Source organism: Monodelphis domestica, chromosome 1 (assembly GCF_027887165.1).
Source record: "Monodelphis domestica isolate mMonDom1 chromosome 1, mMonDom1.pri, whole genome shotgun sequence".
NCBI lineage: Eukaryota > Metazoa > Chordata > Mammalia > Didelphimorphia > Didelphidae > Monodelphis > Monodelphis domestica.
In genome coordinates this window covers 713135146-713151118 of record NC_077227.1, presented here as the reverse complement: position 1 = coordinate 713151118, position 15973 = coordinate 713135146, and the positions used below count along the sequence as shown (strand labels likewise).

The window sequence follows — 15973 nt, the reverse complement described above, 5'->3', positions numbered from 1 at the left end:
TATTTTAAAACATTATTCTGAGAAGTGGTCCATAAATTTTATCAGAGAGTCCAAACGGGTCAATGACTCAAAAAAGTTTAAGAACTCTTGAATTTTAGTTCAACCTATTCCAGAAAGGAATTCTCATCAAAACAAGCTTTCACAAGTTATTATACAGCCTTAGTGTGAAGACTTCTAGAAAGGGGGAACCCACTACCTCTTCAGGTGGGTATCTATCACTTGTGTATCTATCACAGCCTTAATTGTTAAGATTTTCCTGATGTTATGCCTCAATTTACTGTGATTCCTCCCTCTCAGGCCTGAAAAACCCCTCCAAATATACGCTTTCTTTTAAAATTTCAAACTCAAGCCCAAAATAGAATTCATATCTCCCTCCATATACATTCCTCCTCCACACTCTCCTGCTCCTGTTAATGATACACAATCCGCAACTTAATTCAATGCAATACAATTCAGCACGTTTTTTTTTTTTAATTCTTACCTTCTGTTTTAAAATCTGAGTTTTGGTTCCAAGGCAGAAGAGCAGTAAGAGATACGCAATCAGGCTTAAGTGATTTGTCCAGGGTCACATAGCTAGGAAGTACCTGAGATCATATTTCAATCCAGGACCTTCTGTCTTCAGGCCTGACTCTCTACCCACTGAGCTATCTAGCTGTCCCATCAGCCAGATTTTAAGCTGCATTATGTGCTTGCTAGGTTCTAGGTTACAAACACTATAGAAAAAACTGTCTCTGCCCATCCTTCTAGTCATCCAAATTTTTAATCTTAGAGTCATTCTTATTCTTCCTTGTCCTTCATATCCAATCAATTGCTAAGTCTTGTAGAACATTGTCTATGATATGTCTCATCCTAGCTTTCTAATTAGTTGCCCAACCTATTTTCTCCCCCCTCCAGTCCATTCTCCAAACAGTTGCCAAGTTAATATTCCTAAAACACAGATCTAGCCATCTCAAAAATCTTAATTGCTCTCTTCACTCCCACCAATTATTAGCATTTTTCACATTTGAGATTACTTTGTATATATTTCTATTCCTCAAATAGGATATAAGCAATTTGAATGCAGGGACCTGAATTTGGTGCTTTGCACATAAATGTCATTAAAAAAATATTGAATTTTTGAAGGAAAAATTTCCTTACAGAGAAAGTTTTCCAAAAGAAGAATGGACTGTATTGATAAATCCCTTAGCAGAGATAAGACTCCTGTTCCAGTAGGGGTTGGCCAGTTGAAGCTCTGAGTTCCCTTTTTGTTCTGAGGTTCTATGAGCTACTATGTACACTTGAATGTACATCAAGGACCTGTAATTTCATTGGTGCACAAATTGCAAACCCTCTTTCTTTTTAACATAGATGAATTGTTTTATGTGGACTAGTTCCTAGAGCCTATGAAGATATTTCCCATCTGGTTTCAATCCATTTGACCACAGGGGTTTCAATCCAAGAAACCAAAGTGTAAACCTTGAAATTTCTCAGACTTGTGAATGTTAAAAATTTCCCCATTGGACGGGGACATTCCCCATTTTGATGTGAGAACTCGCCAGATTCAGAAATGGGAGGACCTCTACTCCACCAGTACTTGACTGTTTTAGGGGAGAAAAATCCTTGCTATGGGAGGACCTCTACTCCACCCATACTTAAGACTGCCTTAGGGGAGAAAACTTCTTGCTAAACAATGAAAGTACTTGGACCCATGCTTATGATGAAGCAGGGAGTTCTTTGAGCCAGGCCTGTTTTTTAGAATTGATACAATGGGATGCTAGGTACCTAAAAGGGTCGGGCAAGTTTTCTCTTAATGAGATTAGTTGACTCAGCTGTGTTTTCTCTGGTTCAGATTTACTGAGGGGATTAGTAGACACAGTAGCATTTTCTCTGGTTCAGACATACTGAGGGGATTAGTCGACTTAGCTGGAATTCAGATGGGCAGTCTTTTAGAAAACATCTACGGTGATTGGTAGATGGAACAACTTAGGGAAGGTGACATAGGAAAAAACCCCTATATAAGAAGAGGAATCTCTTGAGCAAAAGATCCTTGGATGCTTGGAGATCCTGAGAGCCTTGGAGATAGATATTTGGAGAGAGGCTTGGAGATAGGATCCTTGGAGATAGATCCTTGGAGAGAGGCTTGGAGATAGGATCCTTGGAGATAGATCCCTTTGGAGGAGGCACTTTGAAGATCTCTTGAGAAGAAGTCCCTTGGGAGGCTGACTCTGGCTAGCACTCCCTCTGGGGAGACTCTGTTCCCCAGACATCCTTGCTTAAGACAAATTTTGTGGTGAGTGATAACTGACTGGTTTCTCTCTTAAGGCTTAGGCCTGGGTTGGCCAGGCCTGCCCTGGGCTGACCTATTCTTTTCTCATTAATTCCTTTTCTCTTTCCTCTCTTTCTTTAATTCCTCATTGTATTATTAATTAAATTCTCTATAAAACCCAGTTGACTTGGGCATATTCATAATTTGGGAATATATTCCCTGGTGACCACCTTATATTTGATTTAAAAACCAAGACACTGTAGTGAAACATATTTTCAGTGGTCAAATTTACTCACCCTCTCTTATATCTATCATAATTTATATCTTCCACCATTTTAACTCACTACAATTTGTATCTATCAACCATTTTAATTATAACAATTTATGCCATACACTATTTTAATTATAACAGTTTATGGCCTTCCAACTATTTTAAATATTACAAAAGGAACTTAGTTTCTGGCTGTATATGATTGAATTGCTTCTACTGGGTGATGATGAAAAGTCATCTAGTTATCCAGAAGAACTGAAAACTGAGCTGAAACTCAGTGGGCATACTTTCATCACCCTTTTCCTTTGTTGCTGCAAGAGACTACTTGGAATAGGTAACTAGAGTCAAGTAGGGGAAGACTTTTCTCTTACCTGTCCATGGCAGCTGTGAGCACATGGCTTCCTCTATTGCTTGGTCATTATTCTTTCTTGATTTTAGGAAAATGAATACTTTGAGATTAAAGTATAAAATCTAGTAAGAAAGAGCTTGTAAGATTAAGAAATCTAGAAGTCGTATTAGAAGGCCCATCAGGAAGGGCAGCTAGATGGCTCAGAAGAGAGTGAGTGCTAGGCCTAAAATCAAGAGGACTTGGGTTCCAATCTGGCTTTAGACACTTTCCCAGCTGTGTGACCCTAGGCAAGTCACTTAATCCCAATTGCCCAACCCTTATCCTCTTCTACCTTAGAACCAATATTTAGTATTAATTTTAATATAGAAGATAAGGATTTTTAAAAAGTACCATCAGCAGTTCTAGAAGAAAGGGAACAACAGTAGCTGTACCCAATAGAGCAGGAGTAGTTCATAACAGCGGACATGGCTGCAGACAGAGGTGAAAGAGAAGCCACTGGAGAATGGTATCAGCATCAGGAAGCATGACCTCTATCATGGAAGAAAGAAGTATTAACATGGACTCTAGAAAGACCCTGATCTTTGGGAAGAACTAGATCTAAGGAGAACTTTAAGAGGGATCCACAAAAAGGGGGAAAGAACTTTTAAAGCCAGGAGTGGCACTTACCAAGTTTGAACGCATTCTTCCTATCATTTTTGTGATATTGGTAGAAGACTGTAACCCTCAGGCTTGGGAGATTATTACCAATCATTCTTCTTGGAATTGTACTTTTTTAAAAAGCTAATAGTATCCATTGTGTGATAGTAAATAAGGAACATAGCAGTGGGGGTTCATGATTAACAGTCCTAGAAACCCAGTCTCTCAGGTTTGCAGCTAGAACTATTTAAGTGGTCAGCTGTGGTGTGGAAAAGCAATTTGGGAATTTCAAGCTCTGGTTGGGGGAGTAAAGCTAGAGAGTTTTGTGTCATAAATGTACATAGACTTGGGGAGTGCAAGTGTTTGAGGTGGAATTTGAATGCATGTCCTGGCCTGCAAGTTCAATAGCATTCTGTCCACTAAATGAGAATGACCCTTCTTGGGCAGTCTGAAATGAATGAGTGGAGGGATGGTCGGATGGATAACATCTATCTCGTTTACTCTTAGCCTGGGGGAGTCCCCGCCCTTGAGGAAATCCACACATACAAGGGAGGGGCCTACAGGTGTTTTCGCAGAGATGAAGATCCCGCCTATACAGAAGGAATGCGTAAATGATTTAATAATTAATTGTTCCCAGGTTAGGAGGTATAGCTATAACCCCACAGGGACTGACTCCTGGCCAGGACCCAAGGAGGTCCTGGGTCTCCCAGACAAAGGATCTACGATGGCCCGGCTGGGGTACACGTGCTCTCCCGCCGCTCTACGGTAAGGGGTGGGGTCAGCGCGAGGTCAGGGTCACCTGGGGGGAAGGGAGGCGGAGCCTCCTCCCACGTGACCGAACTGGGCGCCGCCGCCGCCGCCCCGCTGCCGTCGCTGCAGTCGGGCTGGCCAGCTGGCGGAGCGATCCTCTCCACGGCCCCACCCCCTCCCGCCGCTGTGACGCCATCTTCGGGCGCTGGGGGCAGGATGTGGTGACGCTATCTCCGAGCGCCAGGCTGGGGGCGCTGGGCGCTGGGTGTGGGGCGGCTCCGGGGCCGGGGATGGCGGCTGCAGCGGCTCCTCAGGCCACGGCCCTGACACCAGCGGGAGGAGCCGAAAAAGCGCCGTGAGATGGGCCGGTGAGTCTGGCCGCAATACCGCGGGCTCCGCTCCAGCCCAGGCCAGGGCTTGGGGGGGCCGGCTCCGACTGCCCCTAGGCAGGAGGCGCTCCCCCCTCGCTGACCCCTCGGCCCCCCCGCCCCGCCCTGTGACCCCCCAAACAAGGAAGCGAGCGCTGGCCCTTCAGGTTCCTCTTGTGTCTTTTCCTCCTCCGGAAATTTAACACCCCCCCCCAAACGTCTCTGAACCTGGGGCTCCGCCGAAGGGCCCTAGGGGTGCAGCAGGCCTCCAACTCCGGGACCCCGGCCCGGCTTCCGATAGGGAGCGCCAGCGGCTGAGTACCGGCCGTGCTGCTCGGGAGGCCAGGACCCCCTTTGGGTTGAGCGGGGGGGGAGGGGGGGACCCAGGCTATCCTCCCCTTCCCCTCCGCTCTTATCGGGAGTTACTACTTCCAGAGCGACATCCCAATCAGGCTGTTAAGTAAAGCAGTTGTTCTCGATTCCGATCAATGGTCGATCCGTATCGGAGGGAGTCAGACAAGTCACTCTGACCTGGTGCTTTGACTTGGGCTCCTGCTGTCGTTCTGGACATCCTGTCGCATCCTTCATCCTTGCAATATTCCGCACTTTGCTCAATACTCAGGGTCAAAAAGGTGGGTGGAGTGAGTTTTCTTGGATGCTTTCAAGCCTGGGGGATATGGATCGCCCCTGTGTGACACAGAAGCTGGAACTATAACAGAATACAGAATTGTTGAATGAGCCAGAACAAACAGCTTTTCTGTTGCTGGAACTAAAGAATAGAAAGGGCATCCAGGACTGTGTCCAATATGAATGTGACCAGGAATTTGCATTGCTGTTTTATCCTCTTAGCCCTTAAGACTTCTGTCTTACTGGAGATCTTGGGTTCAAATGTGGCCTTAGACACTTCCTAGCTGTGTAATCCTGGGCAAATCACTTAACCCCCTATTGGCTAGTTCTTACTCCTCTTCTGCCTTGAAACTGATACACAGTATGGATTTTAAGAGTTTAAAAAAACAAAATTCTGTCTTAATGCCTTCTGTATGTTGCTTCTTGACTTAAGTAATGGTATAAGCCTTCAGTTTCTAGAACAGTTTGGACTAAAGATGACACCTCTTTTCGATTTCTTCCTCTGATAGTTTTGGATGTTCTGAAAGGTAATGCACTTAATCAGCAGCTTCTGGTAGTACTTAGCTCCTTTAATATCAAACCCCTTTTCCTTCTGTATTTGGCATCTGTGGCCTGTTCAGATCGGTGTTTATACTCTAATGGGTGTGTGCTTCTAGGCTTTCTCCAGTTAGTAGATTGTAAATTCCTTGAGGATTGGCACTGTGCTTTGTTTCTTTAGCACCCGATATTGTGTTTTATATAGAGCTGGCATTTAGTAAATGATATTATATTGGCTGACTGGTTGGTGTCCAATTTTTTGGGGGGGGTGGAAATCTTAATAAAGCTTTCTCTTGAGTGACTTGACTCCCTCTTGACCTCCTTTTCTGTCCCAGAAATATTAATAGTTCTTTTCCCTAGTTCCTCTCTTATTTAAATGACCTCCATGCCTTAGCTTTCAACATCTCAGGGCAAAGGTGAAGTCCATGAAATTGATCTTTCTTGTCTTTTTTACTTGTCATAGAGAAGCTTTCTGTTTATTTCTGGATCCATCTGCGTATTTGTGCTGGGCACAAATTTAAACTGTGAGAGGATAGTAAAAGGTCTGAGCAGAAGGAATCAAGAAGGTGATTAAATTAGATTCCTGATTTGTTTTAGGAGTAAATCTCACCCTTAAGTCACATAAGGTTAAAAAATGACTTTTTTTTTTAACAGATTGTGCAGCTGTACTGTCTAATCGCTGTACTTGCTATGCTTAAATTTAAGACTAAGAAAGCAAAGACCTTTTAGAATTCACTTTTCTGTCTCTCCTATTACCTGATCTCTGATGGCTCTTGGAAGGTACAGAAATAAAAGTGTCCTATTCATTCTTTTCTCCTATCCTGTTTCCTTTTTCCAGACTACCAAGCCAGTCGGGAGGAGACTGCTTCATATTACAATTACCCAGAAGCATTGCTGGAAGCTCAGGTAATAAAAAAAATGGGCATCTCTTTGGATTGCTTACAGAATAGCATCTGGGGTGTAAGAGTGAGGAAACTGAAGAGAACCTAATATTATAGGAGAACTCCTCATCCTTCAAGAAGATATCCTAAAGGCCGAAGATTAATTGGAAGGAATAGGTAGCAAACTTCATAAGATTGGCTTCTAGGTCAAAAGGATTCCATTTGATGGTGGCCAGAAAAATGCTCCTGAAAGGTGATTAAGTAAAAAAGGGAAAAGAGAAAGCTTTTTTTTTTTTTAGAGAACTACACTATCCAATGAAATGAGAATGGGCCTGTGATTCTAAAGGGGGACTACTATTTTAGGAAGTGAACTTACAAAAACATATTTGAAAGTTCCAAGGAAAAGGAACCATTGACAACATCATGAAGAAAAAGGAAAGGGGAAAGAATCAAGAAAACAGGTACTGATCAAGAATTGAGGGTGGAGGTTGTCAAATGGAAAAGAGGAATTGTTCTTACCTGATTGGTTACTAGGGAATCTTTTATCCCAGAGGTCAGATTGGGCCACCTTTTGAGAATGAAGAGAACCAAATATAAGTTATATATGGAACCAATTTCCGAATATGGGGGCTTGAGTTACTCTGAGTCATAATGGGGAATGACAGTTTTTTAGAACCAAGTTGATGGCATTTGAAAGTTAACTTGGGAACTTTCTGGATGGGGGAAAATCAACAGTGAGACAAATAGGATGGAACTAGGGAGTAGTGACAGAGGGGTGAGTGATACAAGACAAGAGGGTTTAGCCAGGCTGGGGGTGGGGATAGGTGAAGTCATAAACGAAATAAGAGAAGAGAGAGGCTGTAAGGATGAGATCATAGAATTGAAAGAGGGAGATGACACATTAGCCTATGATAGCAGAAAGGAGAGAAATTTAAGGAAAGAGCATCATCCATAAAGATTTGGTGTTTGAATCCCCACTGAAGGGGAATCTGAGAACTGTGAACAGTCATCATCAAAGATGTGACTAAAGAAGCTGTTCCGCAGATTATCAATTAATTCTTTTCATCTTAGCTCTTTTTGCTTTGTGGTTTTCTGTATGTCCTGGCTAGGCCAGTGGGGGTCATCTCTCGTGGCATTTATCTGTCCCTTTGTCATATTTCCTTGCCATGCTCATATCATGCGCTTTGTTCCCTTCATCTGAGTTCTCTCCTTTAGCAGACTTCTCTGGCCATGAGCCTTGCTACTTTCTTCTGCTTGGTGAACCAATCCATTGTTTGCATGTGGAGCCCACCCCCAGGTTATTTCTCTGTGCCTTTGATTTGTTCCCCAGCAGATGTGAGTGCCCCAGTCAACAGTGGAAGGGGGTACAAGGAAATCACAGAGAAGTCTGTTCTGATGTCCCCAGAAGCAAGTCGACCCCCTCCGGGCTCTGGGAATACTACAAAGCAATATGAAACCTGTTCATGAGAGGAGTCAGGAATGCCTTCCACCAAAGAAACGAGACCTCCCTGTGACCAGCGAGGATATGGGGAGGACCACCAGCTGCTCAACCAACCACACACCCTCTAGTGATTCCTCTGATTGGTGTCGGGGGGTAGTGGTGACTGGGCAGACACAGGCAGGAGTAAGACAGAGTGTTGGTAGTGATGGAGTGGAGGCCATTACTGGTCTGACAGTGGACCAATATGGTATGCTGTACAAGGTGGCCATGCCACCAGCCACATTTTCCTCTACTGGCCTCCATCCTGTGGTGAACATGAGCCCCCTGCCCTCTGCCTTCAATGTAGCATCGTCACTGATTCAGCATCCAGGAATCCACTATCCCCCCATCCACTATGCTCAGCTTCCCCCAACTTCTCTGCAGTTTATTGGATCTCCTTACACTATGCCCTATGCTATGCCTCCCAATTTTCTCCCTAGTCCTCTGCTCTCACCTTCTGCCAACCTCACAACCTCTCATGTTCCTCACTTTGTGCCATATGCCTCACTCTTGGCAGAAGGGGCTACTCCTCCCCCCCCAACCACATCTCCAGTCCACTCTTTCAACAAAGTCCCTCCTGCCACTTCTCCACCAAGTCAACTGCAGCATCACTCAGGCACTCAGCCAGTGGACCTTACCCCAGGCCGAGTGCCCATTTACTATCAGATGTCTCGGCTTCCCACTGGGTATACAACACATGAAATCCCTTCAACAAGAGCAAGCCCAGATGCTGCCCCTGTACTGCATGATGTTCAGCCTGTTCCAGATGTAACTGCTTCCAATGGAGGGCAGAGACAAATGGAACGGAGCCTGGTAAGACAAGAAAGTGAAGCCATGGACCCCTCCAGCAACAAGGATAACAGCCAGGGACTAGGACCAGTGGTAGAATGTGTGATGGATGGACAGTTGTTTTCAGGTTCTCAGACCCCACGGATGGAGGTGGCACTGCCAGCACATCGAGGGACTCCAGATACTGACCTAGAAGTCCAGAGAGTGGTGGGAACTTTAGTGACTCAGGACTATCGAGTGGTGGCAACTCAGAGGAAAGATGAGCCCAGTCCCCTTAATCTATCTCATCATGTTCCTGATCATCAGGGAGAAGTGAGAGGGCTGGTTAGAAATCCAATAGAAATGACAGAGAAAAGCCAGGCCCATGGGCTCTATACCCAGTCTTCCCAAGAACTAGCAAAACATAGACCTTTGCCCAAAGCAATGGTGATAGCTAATGGCAATTTGGTGCCCATTGGTACTGAGCAGGGCCTGTTGTCCATGGGATCAGAAATACTGGTGACGTCTAGTGTGGATATGCAGGTTCGAGCCACTTTCCCAAATAAGGAGCCAACCCCTCCACCCAGCACCTCCTCTCACTTGCCCTCTCACTTCATGAAAGGTGCCATCATCCAGCTGGCCACAGGAGAACTGAAGCGGGTCGAGGATCTACAGACCCAAGACTTTGTGCGCAGTGCTGAGGTGAGCGGGGGCCTGAAGATTGACTCTAGCACCGTGGTTGACATTCAGGAGAGCCAGTGGCCTGGCTTTGTAATGCTGCATTTTGTGGTCGGGGAGCAACAGAGCAAAGTAAGCATTGATGTGCCCCCTGAACACCCTTTCTTTGTGTATGGCCAGGGCTGGTCCTCCTGTAGCCCTGGGCGGACAGCACAGCTCTTCTCTCTTCCTTGCCACCGGCTACAGGTAGGAGATGTTTGTATCTCCATCAGTTTACAGAGCTTGAACAGTAACTCGGTTTCTCAGGCTGGCTTCCCTTCCCCAGACCAGTTGGGTCCCTCCCAAGAGAGGCCTGAGAGGACAGTCTTGGGATCCAGAGAGCCATCTGACAGTGACAGGAAGAGCCAGCCTTCAGGAGAAGGGGCCCCGGTCCAGAGCTCCCACACAATGGAGCCCTCCCAGCCTGAGCCTGGTGCTCAGTCTTGCTGGCCAGCAGCGGGCTTCCAAAGATACAGTGTACAGGGAGAGGAAGCACGGGCCACTCTGCTCCGTCCCTCTTTCATTCCACAGGAGGTGAAACTCTCCATTGAAGGGCGTTCAAATGCAGGAAAATGAACTCTTTTCCCCCATACCAGGACAGGAGTTTTAGTCCAGAGTGAAGTCTCGACGTGAGCAGGTGGAGAATTTGCACACGCTGAGTAGTTAATCCACTCTCTTAGCCATGGGAATTTGGGGAAGGAGGTTATCATCCTCATGCCATAGGGTTTCTAATGTTCAGTAGCCCTTGGCATCCTTCTGGGATGGCTCCAGAAAATGCTTAGGTTGGGGAGTGAGGGTGGGGGGTAGGGGTAGGTGCCAGCTTAGACCTGGGAGAGAAGGACTATGAGGGATAAGGAACATCCCAAGCACTGGAACCTCCCCATGCTCTCCCTTTGCCCAGCCCCTGCATTTGAGTGGTCCAAGCATCAGGAGCATGGGGCAGAGGGAGAGCCACAAAGTAAGAGCCAAAAACTATGATCCACACACAGCTTAGAGTAGCAGCAGTTAAACTGTCTGGAGTTTTTTCTTTTCTCTTTTGGGGGTGGGGGAAGGGGAGATCCCCCTCTTTGGAATAAGGGGCTCCCACCTCAAAGCCCTTCATTTGAGAGATGTGCACTTTAAAGGGTAATTTTGTTACAGATGGTCATCTTTGGGTTTGTGAGCAAGGAAGACAGTCTCCTCTACAGGCTTGTATTTGGGCCTCAGCGCCTCCTCCCCCCCCCCCCCATCCGTTTTTACTCTCTTTTGTCATAAAGCATACAGTGATTTTCAGGGCTGGAGAGAACTTTGAGCACCTCTACAATAAAAAATGAAGGGACTGCTAAGAACGCAGACTGTGGCTGAGAGCTGGCAGCTGGAGGACTGGAGCAAAAAGCTGTTCTGGATATAGATGGAGCTTATGGGAATGCATGTTTCTCAACTGAGTACAACCTGCTTAGGTCATTTGTGACTAGCTTAATCATCTGAATTCCTAAATCAATCACCGAGAATGTTTGAAAATTTTGCATACCATTACTTTCCATAGACACCTGCATTCTTTCCCCTTTCTCTGCTAATGTGCCCAAGTGCCTGCACTTTCCCATCTTTCTACTATCCTTACCCACAGAGTTTTTCCATTTGGACTTCTTCCTAAGACTGTTGACCTCACCAATTTTCTGTAAAACTTCTCTCTGTCCCTACTAAGCTCACTGATTTTCCAAGGACTCTGGGTTTCCCCTTGGACTGTCATCTACTTTTTTCTCTTCATTTCCAGAATTTGCTGGGAATCCTTAGGCATCGTGTTTGCTCTCTTTCTGCTGCTGCACAGCCAAATTGGGATTAAGACAAGATACTATATACCCCAGACCAGTGCAAGTGGCTTGAGGGTTGGAATTGCCAAGATTCATTAACATTATCCATTATGTCCCTGCTGTCTTATCTGATCTTCAGGCATCTTCTTGCCATTCTTCACACTAATTATGAGGAAGGGCTTTAAGATTGAGGGATGATCCACAAATTCTGACACCTAATCGTCCTCTGGCCTCTGAGTTGTGGCACTTTCCTTTCTCAGGATAGTAAGTATTTCTTTTAATTCAGATATTCATCCGTGGCATGCTCCCATTTTTGAAGTCCCAGGATGTGTTGCCCACAACTTTTAGCTACAGCCAGGCCTATGGGATTCTGGAATTTTGAGAGATAGGCTCTTCCATGAGCCACCAGAAGGTGGATGGGTTTTAGTTTATTCAGGGTAACTCAGGGCAGCATCACCTAATTCTGCTTTAGCTTCTCCCTGGTTATTTAGATTCTGGCTCTGACCAGGAGGTAGCATATGTTTTGTGGAAATGCTTGACTCAGGAGCAAGAGTCCATGAACCCCCAAGGGCTGACCTCAGCTTTTTCTCTCAGTGACATTAGGCAAGTTCTGGCACCCCTCTGTCTCACTTTCTCCCCAGATACCCAATGGGGATGAATATTAACCTACCTCCTGGAGGATGTTCTGAAAATGGCCAGCCAGAGAGTACACAGGAGAAGAGTGACTGAAGCTTGGCTTGTTTGATGCTAGTCTTGTACTCCAGTTTCGCTTTTTAATTGTAGCTCTGTTCACTTTGTAAAGCCCCATCTAAAGGGACTATACCCCAATTCCTTGAGTTGCCAGCTCTAAAAAGAAACAAACGCTAGCCCTGTCTGGTGAACACTGAACCTTGGTACTGCATTTGAGATCTTTCCCTGCCTCTTTTCTATCTCTCATTCTTCCCAAGTGCTCCTTCTCCTACCTTCAAGTTAGGGCCTGGAGGTGGTCTAACAAATTCTCTCTGATCACTAAACCTTGCAGGAAGACCTCCCTCTTGCCCCCACCATTTTCTGGTCATTCTGAGTTGATGGCTTCTGGGGAATACCATTTGCACAGGTTTCTCATCGGTAGCTTTTATTGGAAAACTGATTAGTACAATACCATGCAAGCAGGAGGTGCTTAAGAAGTAATCACTGGTCATCAGCTGCAGCTCTCTCCATCAAGTGAGACTGGAAACAAAGGCTGCCCCTCACCTTCTGACTGTAGACTCCCAGAGTGGCTTATATAGGGTTTATTCAACAGCTCCTTTCACTTCCTCCAAGAGAAAGGGCCCTTTCTTGTGCACCTTCAGCTAGCTGCGCCCTCCCCTCTGAATTGCTCTGCTCCTGGGTGAAGCAGTGTTTTGCAGCTGCACCCCATTAGCTATACAGCATCCAGCACAGTGCCATGCACATACTGTGTGTTACTTGATTTTGATGGGCTGGTCAAATGTCTTGAAGAAGAATGGTGTCAGGAGCCCTCTGAGGGGCTTTATTCTGTCGATCTGAGTCTGAGCTGCTGGCCATCTTCTGGTTGCTGTGGTAGAGCTGTGCTTCCTCTGACTGCAGCATTGGAGTAAGAGAGAACCAGGGTTGTAGGAATCAAAGGAACAGGAATTTTCAAAGAAAAGAGGTTACTTGTGGGATTTAGAATGAACATAAGAAAGAATGAGGACCAGAGGCTCCAAGTTAATATGTAGGAGAAGAATAATCTCAAAGCTTGATGCTAGAAAGGGGTGAGGGTGGGGGGGAAGGGAATGTGGTCCAAGTGCTGCTGTGATGGATGGCACTCTCTCCTTCACTGTGTAGAGAAGCTATTATCAGTTTATGAGGAGAGCACAACTGTCCCTAGCTTTGGATACTCAGTGCTCCTCTCTGAGACCTCAGGGCTGAGAGCTACCTGGCCCATTCCAAAGCATGAGGCACCAAGTGGACTTAAACAGTGTTGTTGCCATGCTCCTGACTCCACTTGGTCATGGTGCCACAGAGTGCCATAGGGCCTGCCTACTGCTAACTTACTGCTTTGCTGCTTTCTCCCCGGGCCTTTCTGTCCCTTGGCCAAATATTTTAAACTCAGGCTATGGAGGAAACAGTAGTGTCCTCTCTTTGCCTATGTTATGTCAAGGTTATTTTGACAGTGGTCCACTTTGTGCAGTTAAACCAGGGATGTCGGAATAAATTCAGGATGAGCAAATTCAAAAGGTGGCTCAGGCACTTGTCATCAGATCTGTAGCTCCAACCATTTCTTCCCTGTTTGCCTTTAGGAGAAACAAATTGGTTGTGTGTGCAGATATGTTCTGTTTTATTGACTTCTTAACTTTTCTGATTTTTTTAGTGACCTGATTTTGAAGGTAATAAAGGGGAGTCAGAAGCTAAGGCCTGCATCCCTATCCTCAAAGGCCTCTCTCCTACCAGACCCTTAGAGCCAGCCTAGTGGTGGGAGAAGGCCAAACCACTCAAGTCTTCAAAAGCATTTTGATTACGTTTTTTACCCACATGAAGACTTTGAGGGTAGCAGAAACCCTTCAGGATGTTCAGAGTGCAGGATGCTATGGCCTAACCATGCTAGAAAGCGGGCATATTGAGAAGAGTTGGGAGATCATGTTGGAGTTGAAGGATGGAATAAGTTTATTCACTGGCCCTGAGAGGCCATTGGAGAAAAGACTACAAAGTTAACTGACCTTGGACAGCAATGAAGGATTTGAGTTAAAAATGGAAAAAATGGCGAGAGCAAGGGCCAAAGTTTTAGGGAGAATTCCTGGCTCCCCCGGGGAGTGCCAACTCACACTGAAGCTGCAATACTTTCCAGATGAGAAAAACTGTAGTTAACAAACACTACAACTGAGGGCTGAACCCTGCTCAGATTGGATGGTGATGAGAAGCCCACTGGGACTTGGTGGGGAGGCCGGCACAACTCTGATCCCTGGGGATTGGGCAGGCCTCTCTCCTTATGCAATAATCAAATGAGCATATGGGTCTGTCGCTGGCAGCTGCTCACGAGTCGCCTCAGAATCTGTCTGTGAGCACAGCCTGCAGGGAGCCAGGGCTCTCCCCACTTGCAGTACCTGCAATAGGAGGGGATGAGGGTGCAGTTTGCCCTGCTGAGCTTCCCTAGCAGGAGCAGTTGTAATTAAATGCACTTTTCACACTAAGGTTTTTTTGTGTTTTTCTCCCCTTAAACCCAGATTTCTCCCTGGTAGATAGAAAACTCCAAGTCCATGGAATCCCAAAGCCGTGTCAACTGCAACCCCCAGCAGTAACACTGGCCTCATGTCGGGTCCCTGCCTGCAGTGTGTATGGCAGAGGCCCTTGTGCCTTTACTCAGTGTCAAATCCACAAGCATTTGCATCTTTCTGGCTGTTGTAGGGACTGAAATTTCTTCAGCGAGAGCTGACTGGGTGGTTCTGGAACTACCTGAAGGACAGGGAGTTTGCAGTGAGGTGGAGGCAGTGGGTTGTTAGCTAGTGGACCCTCGGCTTCTTTGACAGACACCCGTGTCGTGTTTGCAGAGAATGTGTATTATTTTGGGGACAGGATCATGGCCCATCTGGAGTATTATCACAAGCCCGGGCCTAGCTTCTTTCCCAGTCACACAGGGGTCTGTGGAGCCAAACCAGTGGACATCCCAGCTGCAAAGGGAGCACTTCTCCACGTGTACAGCACCTTACGGGGGTGGGGGTGAGGGTGAGGGGGACGGAGAGATGGGACAGAGAAGGGAAGAAAGGGATGTCATCCAGGACGGAGAGAAGGCCATACCTGGAGAGGACCGGGTGGATCTGTTTTAGGTAGGAGTTCCCTGTAGATAAATTACCAATCCCTCAACTATAATCCCCATTATGTAATGGCTGAATTAACATGTAACCAACTGCATTGTATCTAAAGCCTTAGAACTAGTCAGGTGCTCCCCCCACCCAATACTGTTTCTTACCCTCTAATCCTACCTGATCTTTAACAAAGCATTAATAATTCTAAGGATAATCTATTTTGTTGTGCTTTTTTGTAACTGTTTTAAATAAATCAATTTGTACTGTATATTTGTACCTTTTGTGAGATCCTTTTTGCTGTTTTACCATTTTAAGTCTCTGTACTTGGCTACACAGATTGTATTTTTATTGTTAATGCTCTTCTTATGGATACCTGCATTTAACTTGTGGACTATGTAAACACGGTATATATCAATATCTCTATATCTCTATATAAACTAATAGCTTTTCCTTTGGTGTTGGCGCCTTCTTCCTGTCTTAGCCCCAGGTTGTGGGGGGCACTATCTGGTCTGCAGTTCCCAAAGCCCTGAGCAGAGAGCTCTGGCATCCATGTTGGCTGCTGCTGATTTCACATGACCCCATGCTTTGGTTGACCCCTTGATAACAGAGTAGGAACTGTGGGGACCCATGGGTGTCATTGCCGCTCTTTCTTCCCTCTATGCCTCTGCTTGGTTAGAAAGGACATTTGATCAGGGCTGACTTGGCTGTTAAGCCCCAGGACTGCCGCTAGCACAGCCTCTTGCCACAAGGTCTGCTTATCAACATGGGCAAG

General features: G+C 46.0%; 1 protein-coding gene across 4 annotated transcripts; it reads left to right on the top strand.

The window, feature by feature from the left end:
• The first annotated feature begins 4325 nt into the window (after nt 1-4325).
• Nucleotides 4326-15651, top strand: ATXN1L (ataxin 1 like). Of its 4 annotated transcripts, none has more exons than XM_056824326.1 (3): nt 4326-4619; nt 6622-6689; nt 7998-15651. In XM_056824326.1, the coding sequence occupies exon 3, from the start codon at nt 8115-8117 to the stop codon at nt 10203-10205; it is 2091 nt and encodes a 696-aa protein (XP_056680304.1). In that variant the 5' UTR covers nt 4326-4619; nt 6622-6689; nt 7998-8114; the 3' UTR covers nt 10206-15651. The 4 variants fall into 4 exon arrangements, with proteins under 4 accessions (XP_056680304.1, XP_056680312.1, XP_056680314.1 ...); XM_056824334.1 differs by having other exon boundaries at nt 4370-4619; nt 7995-15651; XM_056824336.1 differs by lacking the exon at nt 4326-4619 and adding an exon at nt 4826-5251.
• Nucleotides 15652-15973: the final 322 nt, after the last annotated feature.

Excerpts from the sequence above, each read along its gene's own strand:
- ATXN1L (XM_056824326.1), top strand. The coding sequence starts at position 8,115 with ATGAAACCTGTTCATGAGAGGAGTCAGGAATGCCTTCCACCAAAGAAA.